This window comes from Chiloscyllium plagiosum, chromosome 14 (assembly GCF_004010195.1).
Source record: "Chiloscyllium plagiosum isolate BGI_BamShark_2017 chromosome 14, ASM401019v2, whole genome shotgun sequence".
Classification (NCBI taxonomy): domain Eukaryota; kingdom Metazoa; phylum Chordata; class Chondrichthyes; order Orectolobiformes; family Hemiscylliidae; genus Chiloscyllium; species Chiloscyllium plagiosum.
In genome coordinates this window covers 22,445,971-22,463,787 of record NC_057723.1, presented here as the reverse complement: position 1 = coordinate 22,463,787, position 17,817 = coordinate 22,445,971, and the positions used below count along the sequence as shown (strand labels likewise).

The window sequence follows — 17,817 nt, the reverse complement described above, 5'->3', positions numbered from 1 at the left end:
ACTGAAGACTGACATTGCCCCCCTAGACATCTTGAAAGAAGGCTGAGATAAATTGAGGCTGAAAATTGTTGCAAGCATTTAAGGCATGTTTTTTGCACTAACTCCTCCCATTATTGAGAATATGAATTATTGTGGTTCCTGCTCCTCTAGCTAGTTGTACTTCTGTACAAATAGGGTGCAAGTTGGCATCCAAGTATAGTTACATAATGCACTTTTTTTAAAATTACAGGTCTTGTGTTTCCTTGGGACCTAGAAATCGTTCATTTGGAGCTGCTGCTAAAACTCAGGTAGGAAAAGCTCAGTGCTTTACGAAGAGCTGGAAAATTCCAGATGGTGCAATAATCCTGTTGTATTGTAATGTAATTGTCATCAAGCTGCTATCATTGATATTCTCAACTAGAATGAGAATTGTATTCAAGGGTAACAAAGTTTTTGAATCCATTTTATTTCACAAGTAGTCTTTCATGAGTCATGTAAGAGCCACATCTAGTGACGTAAGAGGTAATGTGGTCTTGCATTCAGGTGGAATGTGTTGTTTGCATGAGCCACACAAATTTTTGTTTTTGAATTTGCTGGTTCTAATTTATGCATGTTGACAATGAGCTGGCTGGATACTTAGTGCCAGATCAAACAAACAGACTGGCCCCATCTGAATCTGCTGCATCTGGTAATTATGAGCAGAAAAGTACTGTAAAATGTTACATCGTATGTTTGAATTTCATTTTCCCAGTTTACCAATAAGCTAAACAGCTACAGCAATAACTGTACATCGCCATTCTATGTTCCCACCTTCTGTGAATGGTTGAAAGAAACTGACCCTCAAATTCAAAATTTGACAATACTTAAGATTATTAAAAAATAAGAACAGGCATAGGCCAATGGGTCTATTGAACCAGATCTCCCTCAATAATATCATGATTGATCTAATCATGGCCTCCATTCCCTTATGGATAGAATACCTATCTTGTTCAGCTTTAAATATATTCAATGACTAGGCCTCCAACTAGGACTGCAATGAAACAAAATTCCTAAAAATAATAATCCTGTTGCAAGAAGGATTTGTTCTTCATTTCAAACTTAACTGGGAGGTCAACTATTTTTTTTTTTAATCTATCCTCTAGTTTTAGAATCTCCCCTGAAAGGAAATGTCCCCGAGAAAATATCTCCTTTGCACCTGCCCTGTCATGCACCCTCAAAATCTTTCATTTTTGAGTAAGATCACCTCTCCTCAATGTGCTCTATACTTGTGGAAAAACCTCGCTCTTTTCATATTCCATTCTCCTTACATTAGGTGGCAACATTCCATTGGCCTTTCACTTGATTGTACCTGTGTGCTAACTTTGATTCATGGACGAGGGCAGCCAGCTCTCTCTCGGCTGTGCAAATGGTGTTAACCTTTTCAGGCTTCCGATCTGAAATTTTGGAAAATAATTTGTCCGTCTATACATATGACACGCGCTTTTTTTGATACCCTGTGAGATAGACCATTAAATCTAGAGGGTTTGTTAGCCCTTGTTTCTTTAGTTTTCTCAGTGCTTTTTCTCTGATCTTGATTATTTTCACATTCTTCCTTTTACTTGCTGATTTCCTAATATTTCGTGAAGACATATACAAAATACCTATTAGTTTGTCATTTGTTTCCCATTAATTCTTCAGTGTCTCTTTCTCCAATCAATCTAATCTTTGTTACTCTCTCCCTTTTTTATTAAAGTTATAGAATCTATATTTACTGTTAGAATTTAGTTGTTTTTTGCTTAGCACATAAACTTCTAACTTATAATTTAGACATACTTTGGACTTCTGGACAGCCGTGAATTTCTTGCAGTTTTTTCCCTTTTCAATTCAATCCCATCTTCTACTTTTATTAGTTAACAGTGGGTGGTGTGTTTCTTGTTCTCGCACTGAATGTGGAATTCTGTCATATTTCGAATTTTGCCTTAAGGATCTTTTACTATTAGGCTGTCAATTAATTGCCTCATTATACATTACCAGATCTCAAATATTTTGTGGCTGGTTCCAGAAGGGTATTGTTCCAAGAAACTGTCCTGAATGAATTCCATGTACTCAGCCTCTAGTGTGCCTTTGCCAATTTGATTCAACCAATCTTTTATGAAGATTCAAATCTCGTATTACCAATGCAGCACCTTTCATACAAGCCACCATATCGAGGTTGCTCTCAAGGGAGCAGGCGACTTTGGCCTTGCCTAAATTCAGAAGAGTCTATGTGCAAAGATCATCTACATCTAACTTCAAATTTTCTCTTTGCGAATTCTAACGTAGTTAATCAAATCCCAAACTATTAGTCAGTAAATATCCATCTTTGTGAGTTCCAAATTGATAATTAACTGTCAATCATTTTAAATGCAGATATTTTTTTAAATAAGACTATTATTAAATTGCATTTTTTAATTGAATTAGTTTTATTGTTGTTACTTTGATTTTTTAAAAAGGGAGGAAGTCAAAGCTCATTCACAAAATTGCTCTAACTAGTGATAAATTATGCAAACTTTGAGCCTGATTCTACCATTTTTATCAAAACCTACTTAAAATACAGAATTACTATTTGTGCAAGATGCAGTGATAACCAGGTATTTATGAAAATGCATTCAATTAAAGCTATAAGTGTATTCTTTATACTAGTGAGTCATATGTAGGAAGAAATTTGCGGTGTGCTGCATCGGGGATTGGAATTTATAATTGGAGATAAATTAGTCAAAGAATCCCATTTTTGTTAGCTATCTCCCTCCATGTCTTTGTGTTGATAGACACTGGCTTTTAGCACTGTTGGTGACTTGAAGTTGAATCTACAATTATTTATTCTGTATATTTTATCCACTTTTATCTTGCAATGTCCACGTTCCATTTTATTCTATTGTCCATTCCCAATTGCTCTGGAGAATATGGTGTGAGCTGCCTCCTTGAACTGGTGAAGGGACACCACAGTGCTGTTAGGAGGTTCAAGATTTTGATCCTGGTGAAGAAACAACATTACAATTCCAAATCAGGATGGTGTGTACCTTGCAGTAGACATTTCAGGTGTTCCCTGAAATTCTGTACCTGCTACCCTTGTCCTATGTGGTAGAGGTTGAGAGTTTGGAAGATGCTGCTGCTGTGTATCAGTGTTGAAAGTGGTGGAATTCATGCTTTTCAAGTAGACTGTTTTGTCCTGGATAATGCTAAACTTTGTATCATTGCTGCATGGATCCAGATAGGTAGAGTATTCCATTGCATTCTTGACCTGTGCCTTGTAGGTGGAATACAGACACTGGGGCGAAACAAAGCTGCAGAATTTCTAGTCTCTATTCTGCTATTAGAACCGAAGTTACAGCACAAAAGTCACTTAATCCATCGTGTCTTTGTCTCCCAAATGAACTGCCGCCGGCTCTAATCCCACTTATTGGACCTGGTCTGTAGCTTCACTGGTTACAGTACAGGTGCACATTCAGGTCTCTTTTAAAAGGTGAAGAGCTCCACCTCAACCTTCAAACTGCTTAGTGAATTTCAAATACTTGCGACCACCTAGGTTTTCTTTTTTAAAAAAAAGCTTTCCTCGTGTTCCTCTAATCCCTCTCCCTTAAATTTTTGGCCCCTGGTAATTGACCCGCCCACTAAGGAAAACAGGTCATCCATGTCCACACTATCCATGCTCCTCATTATTTTGTACACTTGAATCACCCCTCAGCCTCTCCTCACTAATCTGTCTTCAGCTGCAATTTCCAAGTCCCAAAAACACAGCTAAATCTTCACTATACCGTGGAATTCCTTGTCACGGAGCGCAGTGGGTGGAATTCATTGCCATGGAGTGCAGTGGAGGCTGGGACATTAAATGTCTTCAAGGCAGACATTGATAAATTCTTAATCTCGTAAGGAATTAAGAGCTATGGGGAGAGTGCGGGTAAGTGGAGTTGAAATGCCCATCAGCCATGATTGAATGGCAGAGTCGACTCGATGGGCAAGAATGGCCTTATTTTCACTCCTCTGTCTTATGGACTTATCTCTAGAGCAATTATATTCTTACAATGTGACCAAAAGTGTGTACACAAATTCAGCTATGGCTTAAATAATGTATTATATATTTCCAGCAGTACACCCCTGTATTTGTACTCCGTACCTTAACAAATGAGAAAAGCACCACATATGCCTCCTTTGCTACCTTACCTAACCATTTTGTTACTGCCAAGGGCCTGTGGACATGCACTCAAACGTGTCTCATTCTTTCTCAAGAGATTTCAAGATCCTGTTTATTGTGTTTCCTTGCTTTGTTTGCCTTTCCCAAATGCATTATCTCTCTCCTATATGAATTGAATTCCATTTACTGTTTTTTTTTCCCAGCCATCCTATTCAACCGAGCCATTGATATCACCTGTGGTCAGTAGCCACTTTTGTCACTAGCAATTGTCTGGCAAATCTCTGCACATTTCTCAGTCATGCCTCTGGCATTTAAGTCCAAATTATTGTTATGCAGCAAACCACATATACAACACGCAACACAGTGGATTTGCAAAAATATGTATTGACAATTACTGTTTATCTTCTATCACTGAGCCAATTTTAGATCCAAATCATCATATTCTGTGCCTTCTAAGAGCTTTACTTTACTGACCAGTCTTCCAGTTAGGATCTTGTCAAATGCTTTACTACAATCCTTGTAAATAACATCCGTTACACTATCCTCGTCAATTCTCCCTGCTCCTTCCTCAAAAAAACTAAACTAGTAAGACTGACTTTCCCTAAACAAAACAGTTCTGATGAGGTGTTCGTGATTCATTTGTGACTTTCCAAGTAACAGGTAATCCTTTTTCTGGATGCAAGGTTTAATACCTACAGTATTTATATGCCTGGTCCATTTGTGTTTTGAGCAATTCCAGGATGTTGATGTAGGCACTGGAGGGGTGTATGTTTCTTGTCATTTGTAAGCCCAAACGTGGATGGTGTCCAAGTTTTGCATCTGGAAACTGCTTCAGGATTGAACTGCACTCAAATAGGACTAATCATCAATGAACATCTCCACTTCTGACCTTTGTTTGAGGGACAATCATTAATGAAGCAGCTGAAGATGATTTAGGACACTCCCCTCAGGAACCCCTGCAGAGACATCCTGGAGCTGAGATAGCTGAAATCTTTTTTTAAACAACAATCTGCTTCTTTTGAGATATGACTTCAACGAGTGGAGAATTTTCCCTCCTGATTCCCATTAATTTCAGTTCTGGGAAGTCTCCTTGGTGCTTTAGTTGGTTGAGTGCTTCCTTCATATCAAGGAAAGACTCTTGTTCTCATTTCGCTTTTGGAATCCTGTTCTTTGGTCCACGTTTGAACCAAGGCTGTAGTGAGGTCAGGAGCTGCATGATCCTGGCAGAACCCAAACTGAGCCTCATTGAGCGAATTATCGCTGATGCACATGCATTGATTGCATTGCTGATGGAGTGTATGTTGATTGGACAGTAATCAGAAAGCCACTTCAACACACCTTGTTCAACAACTCTATCTCGGGCCGTGGCAATGCTCTAGAAAAGTTTCGTGCAATCTGGAAAAATAGCACCTCATTTTCCACTTCGGAACTCTACAGCCTTTTGGACTCCATATAGAGTTCAACAATTGAAGGGCTTGAGGCACTTTCTCTGATGTCTTACCCCAACCCTGAGCGGCAGACCTTGTTATCACATGATGTGCTATTACAAGCAACCCATCATTAACCACTCAAGTCCTAATAGCAGTTATTCCTTCTCCTAGGCAGACCATTATCCCCTCCTTTCTGTCCAATGGCTCCTCTCTCTTTAGGCTCCATCTCCACTTAATGTTCACTTTCTCATTTTCACCCAACCACCCTATAAAAATCTAATGCATTTTCCTAGCTACTATCAAGTCTGAAGGGTCACTGGACCTGAAACGTTAACTCTGTATAGCTGCTGCAAAACCTGCTGAATTTTTCTAGTAAATTCTGTTTTTGGTGGCGTTAACCTACTTTGTGTGTGCGTAGGCATGCCTGGTGAATCTTGCACTTTGTTGGATAGATGTTGGTGGTTTAACTGTTTACAAGTCAACTAGGATCAGAAATGTGATGTTTTACTCAATATTTAATATAATTTATGGTTAAATTAGACTAAGTAAATAAAGTTGCATCTTGGGTATTGAATTATAAAGTTATTGCAAATTAATTTGAGAACTTTTTTAAAAATAGAAATAAACTGCAAATTAAATTTTAACCTCTCTCTGTAGATAGTGTCCAATGTGAAAAATACTTTACAAGGATTTAAAAGGCTCCATGGCAGAGCTTTCTCGGATCCATTTGTAAGAGCTGAGCAATCCAAGCTTGGATATGAACTCGTCCAGATGCCAAGTGGTACCACAGGTGTTAAGGTTTGTACTATAAAGTTCAGTTAGATTTGCCATTAGAATGGAAGTAAAGTTGGTGTCCAGATTCTTTCAAGTCTGTCAATTTTGACCAATATGGGATAGCCATGATAATGCCCAAAATAGAATATGAGCAAGCTCTTTTAAATTACTTCGTTACCTAGTCTATTTAGGTCAGATCTTTTCTATTCTTCAAAATAGAAATTAAATACCTGCAATATAATTGGCTAAGAGACATCTGTCCATGTTTAAGACAATATCATTGTTTTTCCAGTGAAGGTTAAGCACAAATGCTTAAGAACAGTTTGTAAAAGATTATTCAAAATGTCTCCTACATATGAATGCAGTGCATTGAGCACATTAGGAAGCATTCACTTGGCCATTGCTAAATGCCTCAATTTAATTGTGCGCTTTTATCTAGTAATATCTCTCATGCAGTGAGGTGTGAAATTATTTTAATTTGCTGCCCATCCCTACATAACCTGAACTAAGTGGCTTGTTAGGCCATTTCAAACCATAGTTGAGAGTCAGCCACGTTGTTTTAAGTCTAGAGTCACATATAGATCAGACCAGGTAAGATCAGATTTCTTTTTATGTTACTTTGCAATGGCATTTCATAGCTAGTAATATATAAAAGAACATTTAGGTGCTAGCCTTCTCCTGTCAACTACAAACAACAAACTTTCTGTCAGGATATTAGTCAAGGACAGTATTACAGTGGCAGACATGACATTTGATGAGAGGTAGTATGGGCTGAGGTTAGAAACAGGAAAGGAGCGGTCACCCTATTGGGAGTTCTGTTTCGACCTCCAAATAGTTCCAGAGATGTAGAGGAAAGGATAGCAAAGATAATTCTAGATAGGAGCAAGAGTGACAGGGTAGTTGTTATGGGTGACTTTAACTTTCCAAATGTTGACTGGAAGTACTGTATTCATGCACTTAGATGGGTCAGTTTTTGTCCAATGTGACATTGTATATAGACAAGCCACATTGCATTTGGTACTGGGTAATGAAGCTGACCAGGTGTTAGATTTGGAGATAGGTGAGCACTTTGGTGGTAGTGACCACAATTTGGTTATGTTTACTTTAGCGATGGAAAGGGGTAGGTATAAACTGTAGGGCAAAAGTTATTGCTGGAGGAAAGGCAATTATGATGTGATTAGGCAAGATTTAGGATGCATTGGATGGGGAAGGAAACTGTAGGGGATGGACACCATTGAATGTGGTGTTTATTTAAGGAACAGCTACTGCGTGTCCTTGATAAGTATGTATCTATCAGGCAGGGAGGAAGAGGTCAAATCAGGGAGCTGTGGTTTAGGAAGGAAGTTGAATCTCTTGTCAAGAGGAAGAAGGCTTATGTTAGGATGAGACATGAAGGCTCAGTTAGGACACTTGAGAGTTACAAGCTAGCCAGTAAGACCTAAGTGAACTAAGAGGAGCCAGAAAGGGGCATGAGAAGTTGTTGGCAGATAGAATAAAGGAAAACCCTAAATAAAAGTATGACTGGCGTAAGGTTAGGGACATTCGAGGAAAGTAGTGGGAAGTTGTGCATGGAGTCCAAGGAGGTAGAAGCGCTAAATGAATATTTTTCATCAGTAGTCACACTGGAAAATGGCTGTTGCTGAGGAGAATACTGAGGTACAGGCTACTAGACTAGATGGGATTGAGGTTCACAAGGAGGAGGTGTTAGCAATCCTGGAATGTGTAAAAATAAGTTCCGTGGGCTGGATGGGATTTTTCCTAGGATTCTCTGGGAAGCTAAGGAGGAGATTGCAGAGCCTTATGGCTTTGATCTTTGTTGTCATTGTCTATTGGAATAGTGACTAGAGGAAAGCAAATGTCTCCTTGTTCATAAATGGGAGTAAAGGTAACCCTGGTAATTACAGACCAACGAGCCTTCCTTCAGTTGTAAAGTGTTGGAAAAGATTATAAGAAATAGGATTCACAATCATCTAGAGAGGAGTAAGTTGATTAGTGATAGTCAGCATGTTTTTGTGAAGGATAGTCTCTTTCAAACGTTATTGAGTTCTTTGAGAAGGTGACCAAACAGGTGGATGAGGGTAGAGCGGTTGATGTGGTGTATACAGATTTATTTAAGGTGATTGCACAAAATAGGGAGGCATGGGATAGAGTAATTTAGCAGTTTAGATCAGAAATTGGCTAGCTGAAAGAAGACAGAGGGTGGTGGTTGATGGGAAATGTTCATCCTGGAGTTCAGTTATTAGTGGTGTTCCACAAGGATCTGTTTTGGGGCCACTGCTGTTTGTCAGTTTTATAAATGACCTGGATGAGGGCACAGTAGGATGGTTTAGTAAATTTGCAGATGATACTAAGGTAGGTACAGTTGTAAATGTTGCAAGTTACAGAAAGACATAGATAAGCTGCAGAACTGGGCTGAGAGGTGGCAAATGGAGTTTAATGTGGAAAAGTGTGAAGTGATTCACTTTAGAAGGAGCAACAGGAATGCAGAATACTGAGCTAATGGTAAGATTCTTGATAGTGTAGATGAGCAGAGAGACGTTTGTGTCTATGTACATAGATCCTTGAAAGTCGCTACCCAGATTGATAGTGTTGTTAAGAAGGCATACAGTGTGTTAGCTTTTATTGGTAGAGGGATTAAGGTTTGGAGCTGCAGCTATACAAAACTCTGTGGTTGCACTTGGGGTATTGCTTACAGTTCCGGTCACCACATAACAGGAAGGATGTGGAAGCTTTTGAAAGGGTGCAGAGGAGATTTACCAGGATGTTGTCTGGTATGGAGGAACACGTCTTTGAAGGAAAGGCTGAGGGAGCTTGAGGCTGTTTTCGTTAGAGAAGGTTGAGAGGTGACTCTATTCAGACACATCAGATAATCAGACGATTAGATTAGTGAGAGCTTTTTTCTTCAGGTGATGGCTAGCATGTGGGGACTTGGCTTTAACTTGAGGGGTGATAGGTATAGGACAGATGTCAGAGGTAGTTTCTTTACTCTGTAGTATGGGCATGGAATGCACTGCCTGCAGCAGTAGTAGACTTCCCAACTTTAAGGGCATTTAAGTGGTCATTGGATAAACACAAAGATGAAAATGGAATAGTGTAGGAAAGATAGACCTCAGATTGGTTCCACAGGTTGGTGCAACATTGAGGGCTGGAGGGCCTGTACTGCACTGTTATGTTCTATATTGTTAAAACCACTCAAATTAGCAAAATTATTTTTTTTCTCAAATCTGGCTTGCATTTTTATTTTAAAAGGTTTCATACATGGATGAGGAAAGATCTTTCAGTGTGGAGCAAGTGACAGGAATGTTATTGACAAAACTGAAGGAAACAGCTGAAACTGCACTGAAGAAACCAGTCTTGGATTGTGTGATATCAGTAAGTCATAAAGTTATTAATTGTACAGTATAGAATGTTTTGTTTTGGAAGTTGTCTGCAAAAAGATACTTTTTTCATCTTCTGTATACCGTTTATAGGTTCCATGTTTCTACACAGATGCTGAGAGGAGGTCTGTAATGGATTCTGCACAGATTGCAGGACTCAACTGTTTACGGCTAATTAATGAAACCACTTCAGGTAATAGTTAAATGTTTTTTATGACCAGTATTCTTCTTGGAGAGTGAATTAGATTAATCACATTGTAGCTGCTCATTTTCACAAAAACTAATATTGATACAGTTTGAAGACATGTATAAACCAGATTGTTTTATTGGTGAGGATGGGATTTGAACCATTGTCCTGCACCATGTATTGAATGACTACCCTGTTGCAATCTCTGCTCGTAATAACATGCTAGTGATTCACAGTATTAATCTAGTGTGAGATATTGTTATAGGCTATCTTCATTAAGCTTAGCTATATTCATTAGTACTGGGTTCCCATTCATTCATTCATTAATCCTTTACTGACCATTATTTACTATAACTTGGTTTCTTTTATTCATTCATAAAATTGCGATTCTGTAGTTCCCAAATTTTAAAAACAACCCTTTCAAACCTATTACTACATTTCCACAACTTATCAGCCCTTGGTACAAGCAGTGTTTACCTCTGAAGAAGTGCAGCATGCAGAACAATACTGTCTCCAAATCTCCACGAATCAGCCCTTACCAACCATTTCCTGGACCTGCATAGATTAAGTACCTGTTAAATACCTTTTAACTGGGCCACTACTCCTTTTTCAGAAACCAACTGCCATGAAATTGCATGACTGAATGAATCTCATTTCAGCAAATAGTAAATAAATCTCAACTCAGTTGCAGTAATCAGTTTAATATCCTTTAACCTTTTTATTACAATTCCTAACTTATTTAGAGCAAATAGGCCTCATATTTTTACTAACATTTACTTAAAAGACAAAAGAGCAAACACTTCTTGATTATGCAAGCAAACTGGACGGACACTCTTAATCCCACTGGAAGTAACAGCCAACACTTAGCACATGTTTTAATCCATCTCCATCTCCCAGGACAGAAGCCCTTCAAACCTTTGTGTACAATAGATGAAAAATGTAACACCATACATTAATATGTAATTTTAATATGTAAGGATTCTATTGCTGCCTCAAACTTGTGCTGTGGTTGCTGAATAAAATAAGCTATTTTCACCACTCAGTGATTTCAGTTGTTAGTTCAACACTATTCTGCAGTCGAGTTTTCCTGAATATTGCTTATGTCATATTGAATAAATTTTATTAAGCAATTTAGCATGCTTCATGTAGAATTAATAGCTACTTTTAAATGTTGCCATTAAGGTTAAGAATAATTTCAACGTAATAGCATTGAAACAAACACAATCTTCGAGAAACTCAGTGTGTCGAGCAGCACCTTTGGAGAGAGAAACGGTTAATGTTTTAAATCTGGTATGATTCTTCATTCTGAAGTCATACCATTCAATGTTAATTTTGTTTCTCCTGCCACACGTTGCCAACCTGCTGAGTTTCTCCAGCATTCGGTTTGTTTTCTAGCAAGCACACTATCTTGCTTGTGGTGGATTATTTAATGTTATTTTCTTTATAGAAAGGTGGTTGGTCAGGATACTAGAAGGCTGTCTGTTTCAGCAGTTGTGTTGAGTCTTTAATGTTTCATTTTTGAGTGATAAAACTGTTTGGTAAAGTTCTTTTCACTCAGCATAGCATTAAAAGGTTGGTTAAAATTGTGTGACCGAGATTGGAACTTGCACCCATGACACTACATAATGTCAAAAATCATATATAATATTTATTATATTTGAATCCAAATTATCACTACTTTTGAATTAATTTTAAGTTCTTGCTTTGTTTTAGTAACTTAGTGAAGTGAATTGACACAGATGTCAATGGGTTTTAAATGTGCCAATTCTCCATATGAGTAATTCAACTTTTAATTAGTGAAAATAGTTTTTGAAAAAACTCAACCTGCTTATTAATTACTTTGTGTCCCAAGTTTGTTTCACTTAATTTTTGGAGCATGCCCACTCCAAAAAATAATGTATTCACCTTGGATGGATTGATCAATTATGTTTCACCATGCTCTTTTTCAAATCAATGGAAGATCTAGTTGTGCTGAATACACTTTGCACTTTAAAATTGCTATGAATCAGTTGCCACAGCGGAAGGAATGTGGTTAGGCTGAAGTTCTAGGCTATGCTTCCTTTTCTCTCAAGACTAAATTTGTCCTTAGTTGCAATCTGTGTCCATCAGTCTTTTGGTAGTGTACTGAAGACTTATGAATATGATAGGAAAAGGCAGTATATTTGTCAGGCATGAGGAAACCAGGTCCTTATACAGTTTCCATTCACAGCTGCTTTGTAATTTCATGATCAGGGGTAGAAGTTTTTCCTTCCAAGAGATATTCTGTCCAATGGTAATGCTGATCTGAATTGTCTTTACCAGCATTTTTCAATTTCATTAAGGAGAAATATGATTATTTCAAAAACAATGTTCTTTTATTCAGCTTCACTACATTGTAATTTTTTCTGTATATCTTCCATGTTCAAATTAAAATTACTTCCCTTTGGAATGTTGTGTAGTTACAGTTACTGTTTTATATGCAGTTGCACTCGCTTATGGGATATATAAACAAGATCTGCCGGCCCCAGAGGAGAAGCCGAGGAATGTTGTCTTTATTGATTTGGGACACTCCGCATATCAGGTTTCAGCCTGTGCATTCAATAAGGGAAAACTAAAGGTAAAACCTAGAAAATGTTTAATGCACGTCTGTCTTGTTTGATGTTTTGCCGAATCAGTATTGTAAAATGCTTATCCTTGCTAATAAAGAAACTGCTTCACTTTGATTTTAATTCTGCTGCATATACTTTCCGTTATTTCTTAGCATAAGGTATGAAGTAAGTCTCTCTTAATCGACAGGTTATGACTTTTAAATTATTGCTGTTTGTTAGAACAAATAATGGTACACATAAAATGTAACTTGATTTCTTGGTGCCATCTTTCTCTTTACCATTTCACAGTAAGTTTATGTTGTCCTAGGTCCTCGCTACTGCTTTTGATCCCTATTTGGGTGGAAAGAACTTCGATGAGATTCTAGTCAATCATTTCTGTGAAGAATTCAGTAAAAAGTACAAACTAGATGTTAAGTCAAAGATTCGAGCCGTAATGCGGCTATTCCAGGAATGTGAAAAGCTGAAGAAACTTATGAGTGCAAATGCATCTGACATACCAATGAACATTGAGTGTTTCATGAATGACATTGATGTTTCTGGATCATTGAACAGGTACAAAATAAAACCATTTCAGGATCCTAGTCCCTTAGAAGTTATTTTTCTAAAAATACAGTATTATACTTATTGCTTGCAAGAGAAAAAACATAATAAAATACATCTAGACTTCACAAGTCATAGGTATGCACCACAGAAACAACTCTTTTTGGTCCAACTCATCCGTGCCTTCCGTGTATCCCAAATTGAATGGTTCCCAGTTTCCTGTGTTTGGTCCACATACTTCTAAACCTTTCCTATTCATGTACCTGTTGAAATGTTGTAAATGACCCATTACTACTAACTCTGGTAGCTCAATCGGTATGCACACCACCCTCTGTGAAAGTTGCGCAATGATTTAATATTTTTCATTACCTTTAAGTACATTATCTCACTATATTTTTCTCAAAGTTCTAGTTTGATAACACCCAAATGGAAAAATTAAAAATATTAATTATCTTCAGCCATTTGCTTGATATGTACAGTATAGCCATTTTAAAGCTAGGGGTGTTAATGTGATTTATGTTGAGCTTAAGGTACGCATATGAAATGGACCAAAGGGCAGCATGGATTTTCTTTTGATTATATTTTATGTGGTAAAGTATGTTGTTTCCCTCAGTTTAATTTTGTTTTGGACATTTTCCATGTATTTTGTTTATCAGAGCCTAAGGAGAATATCTCTTCTCGCCTAGCCTAGGTCCATACCAAAGGCAAAACGCAACTATTTGGCCTAATACTACCCTACCTTGCACGTCATCCAAAGTGTTTTATCATTTTGAGAGTGAAGCAATATTCCTGGTATCTGAGACAGGGTGGTTATTATCGAATTAAAAACACTCTTCTTTTGAGATGTGAATAAAAAAAGACTAAATAGTTTAAAGTTTGATTACTGCATGCTGATTTTATCTTTTGTCTCCTGACTTGCTTTCTCAATACTGTAGAAGTACATATAACTGATTCACAAGTCATTTCAACGGTCACTTGTCACTGCTGTTGAGAATATTTGCCAGGTTTTAGAATAAAAGTGCTTCGGGGGAGGGTAATAGATTTAACCAGATGCTAGAGATGGAATCAACGTGTCAAGCTTGAGCTTTAGGATGTCCATAAGTTTGTGAACAGGGGCTGTATGCACTGTGTTCGTGCATTCAGGAGATCCTGGCACACGAGTTTCAACATTGTCAGCTGTGCAAAGCTCAAAATAACAAGTGATTCAAAGCTTTGAACATCTGCCCCATTTTCCTCGCTGCCTAAAAGGTATCACTTCAAAATGTCATGTTTTCGACACAGTCTAATTGACGTCCTCACATGAGTCTCTCTGGAGTACCAGAAGTCTTGGCTTGAAGGCTGAACCTTGTCTGCTGGAGACAAAACCTCCATTGAGTTTTAAGTGAAACCAGTGACGTATCATCACAAATTTAATGAAACAATGCCAGAGGAGTTATGATGCCATATAACATATGGACTGACTGTCTTCAGGGTTTTAGTAAGTCTTAAAAAGCTTAATGTGCAAAACAAATTTAAGTTTGTGAAGTCAGATATATTTAAGGATGGTCCAAGCTTGCTACTAGTAAGTTGCTTATTTCATTTTGACAAAACAATGCTGTATTAATGTTTTATGGTATTCTTCAAGATGTTGGCATTATTAGAAATGTCAGTATGTGTTGCCCATCCTACATATTTTTGTATGACGGTGAACCTTTTTCAATTATAGTAGTCCACGTGGTGAAACATTTGTAAAGGAAATTAAAATTTGAAGCATATTTTGCATTGAAGATAGGAACACCAATTTCTAAGAGAAAATGAGGACTGCAGATGCCCATTTCTGACCTGACCAAAGATTGTGCAACCTTGAATCACTGCTTAGTGAGATTTTGATCATGCATACTAGTTTAATATTGGTGGTTTAGTAATGAGCATAATTACAAATAGTTTGAGAATGTTTTCAAGATGTTTAGGAGAGAGAAATAATTTTTAGGTAATTGTGTTTTGAGTTCTCATTTTTTTTCCCCCAGACCTGGTCAAAATTTCTCAATATTTTTCTATGTTGTGCTGTTAAAGGGCCCAGTTTGAAGAAATGTGTAGCTCGCTTTTGTCCAGAGTGGAGGGTCCTCTTCGCAGTATTATGGAGCAAACCAGTGAGTAAACAAATTAAGATTTGTTAGCCTGTGGATTTTCTATACTTGTTTCACACCTGTGATTTTTTTTTTTGAAAAAATTCAGTAATTGCAGTTTAGAAAATAGTTTGTGCAAAAGCTAAATCTGCAAATACAGGAAATCTGAAATGCAAACAGAACATTGTGGAAATGCTTAGGAAGCAGATAATCTAGTACGTTAGGGCAAAAGTGAGGCTGGACCATTTGCAAGAAGTTTCAGTTAGCAGTGCCAAGTAGATGATCTGTCTCCAGAAATCCCCAATCATAGATGGATAGTCTTCAACAATTTGATTCATTCCACATGACATCTAGAAGGAAGTGACAGCAAGCAAGTATTTGACTGACTGTCACAGTGGAGCCCTGTGAAAGCTCAAGTTAATGGAAGTCTGGTGAAAATTCTCCACTGGTTGGAGTCACACTGAGCATGAAGGATGATGATTATGGTTATTGGAGGCCATTCATGTCAGCTGGAGAATTTGTTTCTGCAGGAGCTCCTCAGGTTGGCCCAACCATCTTTAGCTGCTTAGCCATGATCTTACCACCTACCTAAAGTAAAAAGTGGGGATATTTGCACAATGTTCATCACTTCGTGACGCTTCAGACATTTGAAGCAGTCTGTGTCCAAATGTAGGAAGACCTGGACACTATTCACAGTTGGGCTGACAAAAGGAAAAAATGTTGGTACCACAGAAGTGAACATCTCAAACGAAGAATCTAATTATTGGCATATGACTTGTCCCATTACCAGGACTGAATCTCCTGCGAACAACATCCTGGGACTTACCTTTGCCAAGAAGCTGAGCTGGACTAGCCTTATAAACACTGGGTTGCAACAGCAGGTTAGAAGCTTGGAATATTTCAGTGCCTAACTCTCTTTCAGAATCCTCAGGGCCTATCTGCCATCTAGAAGGCTTACGTCTGGGGTGTAATGGAATACTCCCCACTAGCCTGAGTGAATGCAGCTTCGACACTGAAGAAGCTTGACACTGTCCAGAGCAAAGCAGTCTACATAAATGACACCACATCCAAAAAAACGTTACTCGCTCTACCACTGATACTCAGGAATCTGTGCCATCTACATGATGCACTATAGTGATTAACTAAGGCTTCTTGGACAGTATCTTCCAAAGTCATAACTACTACCATCTAAAAGCACTAGAGCAGTACACGCATGGAAACACTACTAGCTGTAAGTTCCCCTTCAATCATTCATCATTCTGACTTGCAAATATATCAATGCTGTCAGTGTTGTTGCATCAAACACCTGGAAAATTCTCTTCCTGTCAGCACTTTGGGTGTACCTATGCCAAACAGACTGCAGCTGTTCAAGATGGCAGCTTACCACCACCACTTCAAGTGTAGATGCATTTATATGATAAATGCTACCCTAACCAGTGATGATGCCCACATCCCATGAATAAATTTTTAAAACAAAAAGGACATAGCCTAATTTAAAGCTGATAACTATTAGGGGGCAAAACATGGAGAGATTTTCCATTCTGTAAAAGAAGTCTGAACCAATTTCCCTAAAGGCAGTGGTCCGAAGTCAATTTGGAATTATGAGGACTGCAGTAACTAAACTTCAGTTGGGCAGGGATAGTGAGGGATATGAAGCAAAGTAGTGCTCGTATGCACAGAATAATCAATCATGATCAACCAGTTGGAGAAAGCTTGACCTGCATGGAAACCAAGATGAGCTGCTCCTTCAATCATGGGTTGTATGCCTCCAATCAGGGTGACCTCATAGAGGCAAGTGCAGGAGAGACCCGTGCTGTTTGATTATTTTCATCCTTGAAGTAAAAGTAAACACATACAGTTGGGGTGCAGATCAACTAGGATCTACTTGAATTGGAGAGCCAACTTGAGGAGTTGTGGCCTTCCTGCACCCAACATTCCCAATATCGTTATGCCTTATCTGTCTCAACTATCTGTACTTGAATATTCCATTTTCTGAAAAAAAAGTGAACGTTTCTTTTAATTTAACTTTATTTATAACATTCTCTAATAGCTGTTGATGTGACTTCTCACAGGCTCATTTTATTATAGTAAAATCCTAGATTTGATCCACATGAATGGATATTTTAAAGTAAAAAATCTTGTGTTAAAGAACGTTATCTTTCCCCATTTCTGTCATTGCCATTATAGTCTATATGTTGTAAATGTCTTATCCTTTTTTTAGAACTGAAGCGAGAAGATATACATGCTGTCGAGATTGTGGGTGGAGCAACTCGTATCCCTTCTGTAAAAGAGAGAATTGCCAAGTTCTTTGGTAAAACACTGAGTACAACTTTAAATGCAGATGAGGCTGTCGCACGTGGCTGTGCTTTGCAGGTGAAAAGTTTATCATTTTATGATCCAAAGCATACTGATCAACTCTTGATCAATCTGTCACTGAAAATTTGTTTAATTGTATCTCAAAAGTTACTGAGTTATCATTAATGTAGACTGAGGTACAAAAAAACATCTTCCCTGGTTGATATATAAATTTCTTAGAGTAGGAAGTAAGATGGCAGGTGGTTCATATACCAAGCAAAGCACTTGTATAGACCTGTGTCTTGCTTGTTTTTGCTGTAATATTGACTTAATTTTATGTAAAAGAAACTTTAATGCTGATGCTGAATTCTTCAGTAAGTCATTGAACAGTG

The 17,817-nt window shown here is 37.9% G+C and overlaps 1 protein-coding gene across 1 annotated transcript in view; it reads left to right on the top strand.

Annotated features, from left to right (window-relative positions):
• The window catches only part of LOC122556552 (heat shock 70 kDa protein 4-like), a 72,049-nt gene that overhangs the window by 18,112 nt on the left and 36,120 nt on the right, over nt 1–17,817 (top strand). Inside the window, exons 2-9 of the mRNA XM_043703337.1 lie at nt 230–287; nt 6,217–6,357; nt 9,583–9,705; nt 9,804–9,903; nt 12,360–12,493; nt 12,793–13,037; nt 15,078–15,154; nt 17,352–17,503. Of these exons, the coding sequence (XP_043559272.1) occupies nt 230–287; nt 6,217–6,357; nt 9,583–9,705; nt 9,804–9,903; nt 12,360–12,493; nt 12,793–13,037; nt 15,078–15,154; nt 17,352–17,503 (1,030 nt within the window). The remainder of the gene's footprint in view (nt 1–229; nt 288–6,216; nt 6,358–9,582; nt 9,706–9,803; nt 9,904–12,359; nt 12,494–12,792; nt 13,038–15,077; nt 15,155–17,351; nt 17,504–17,817) is intronic.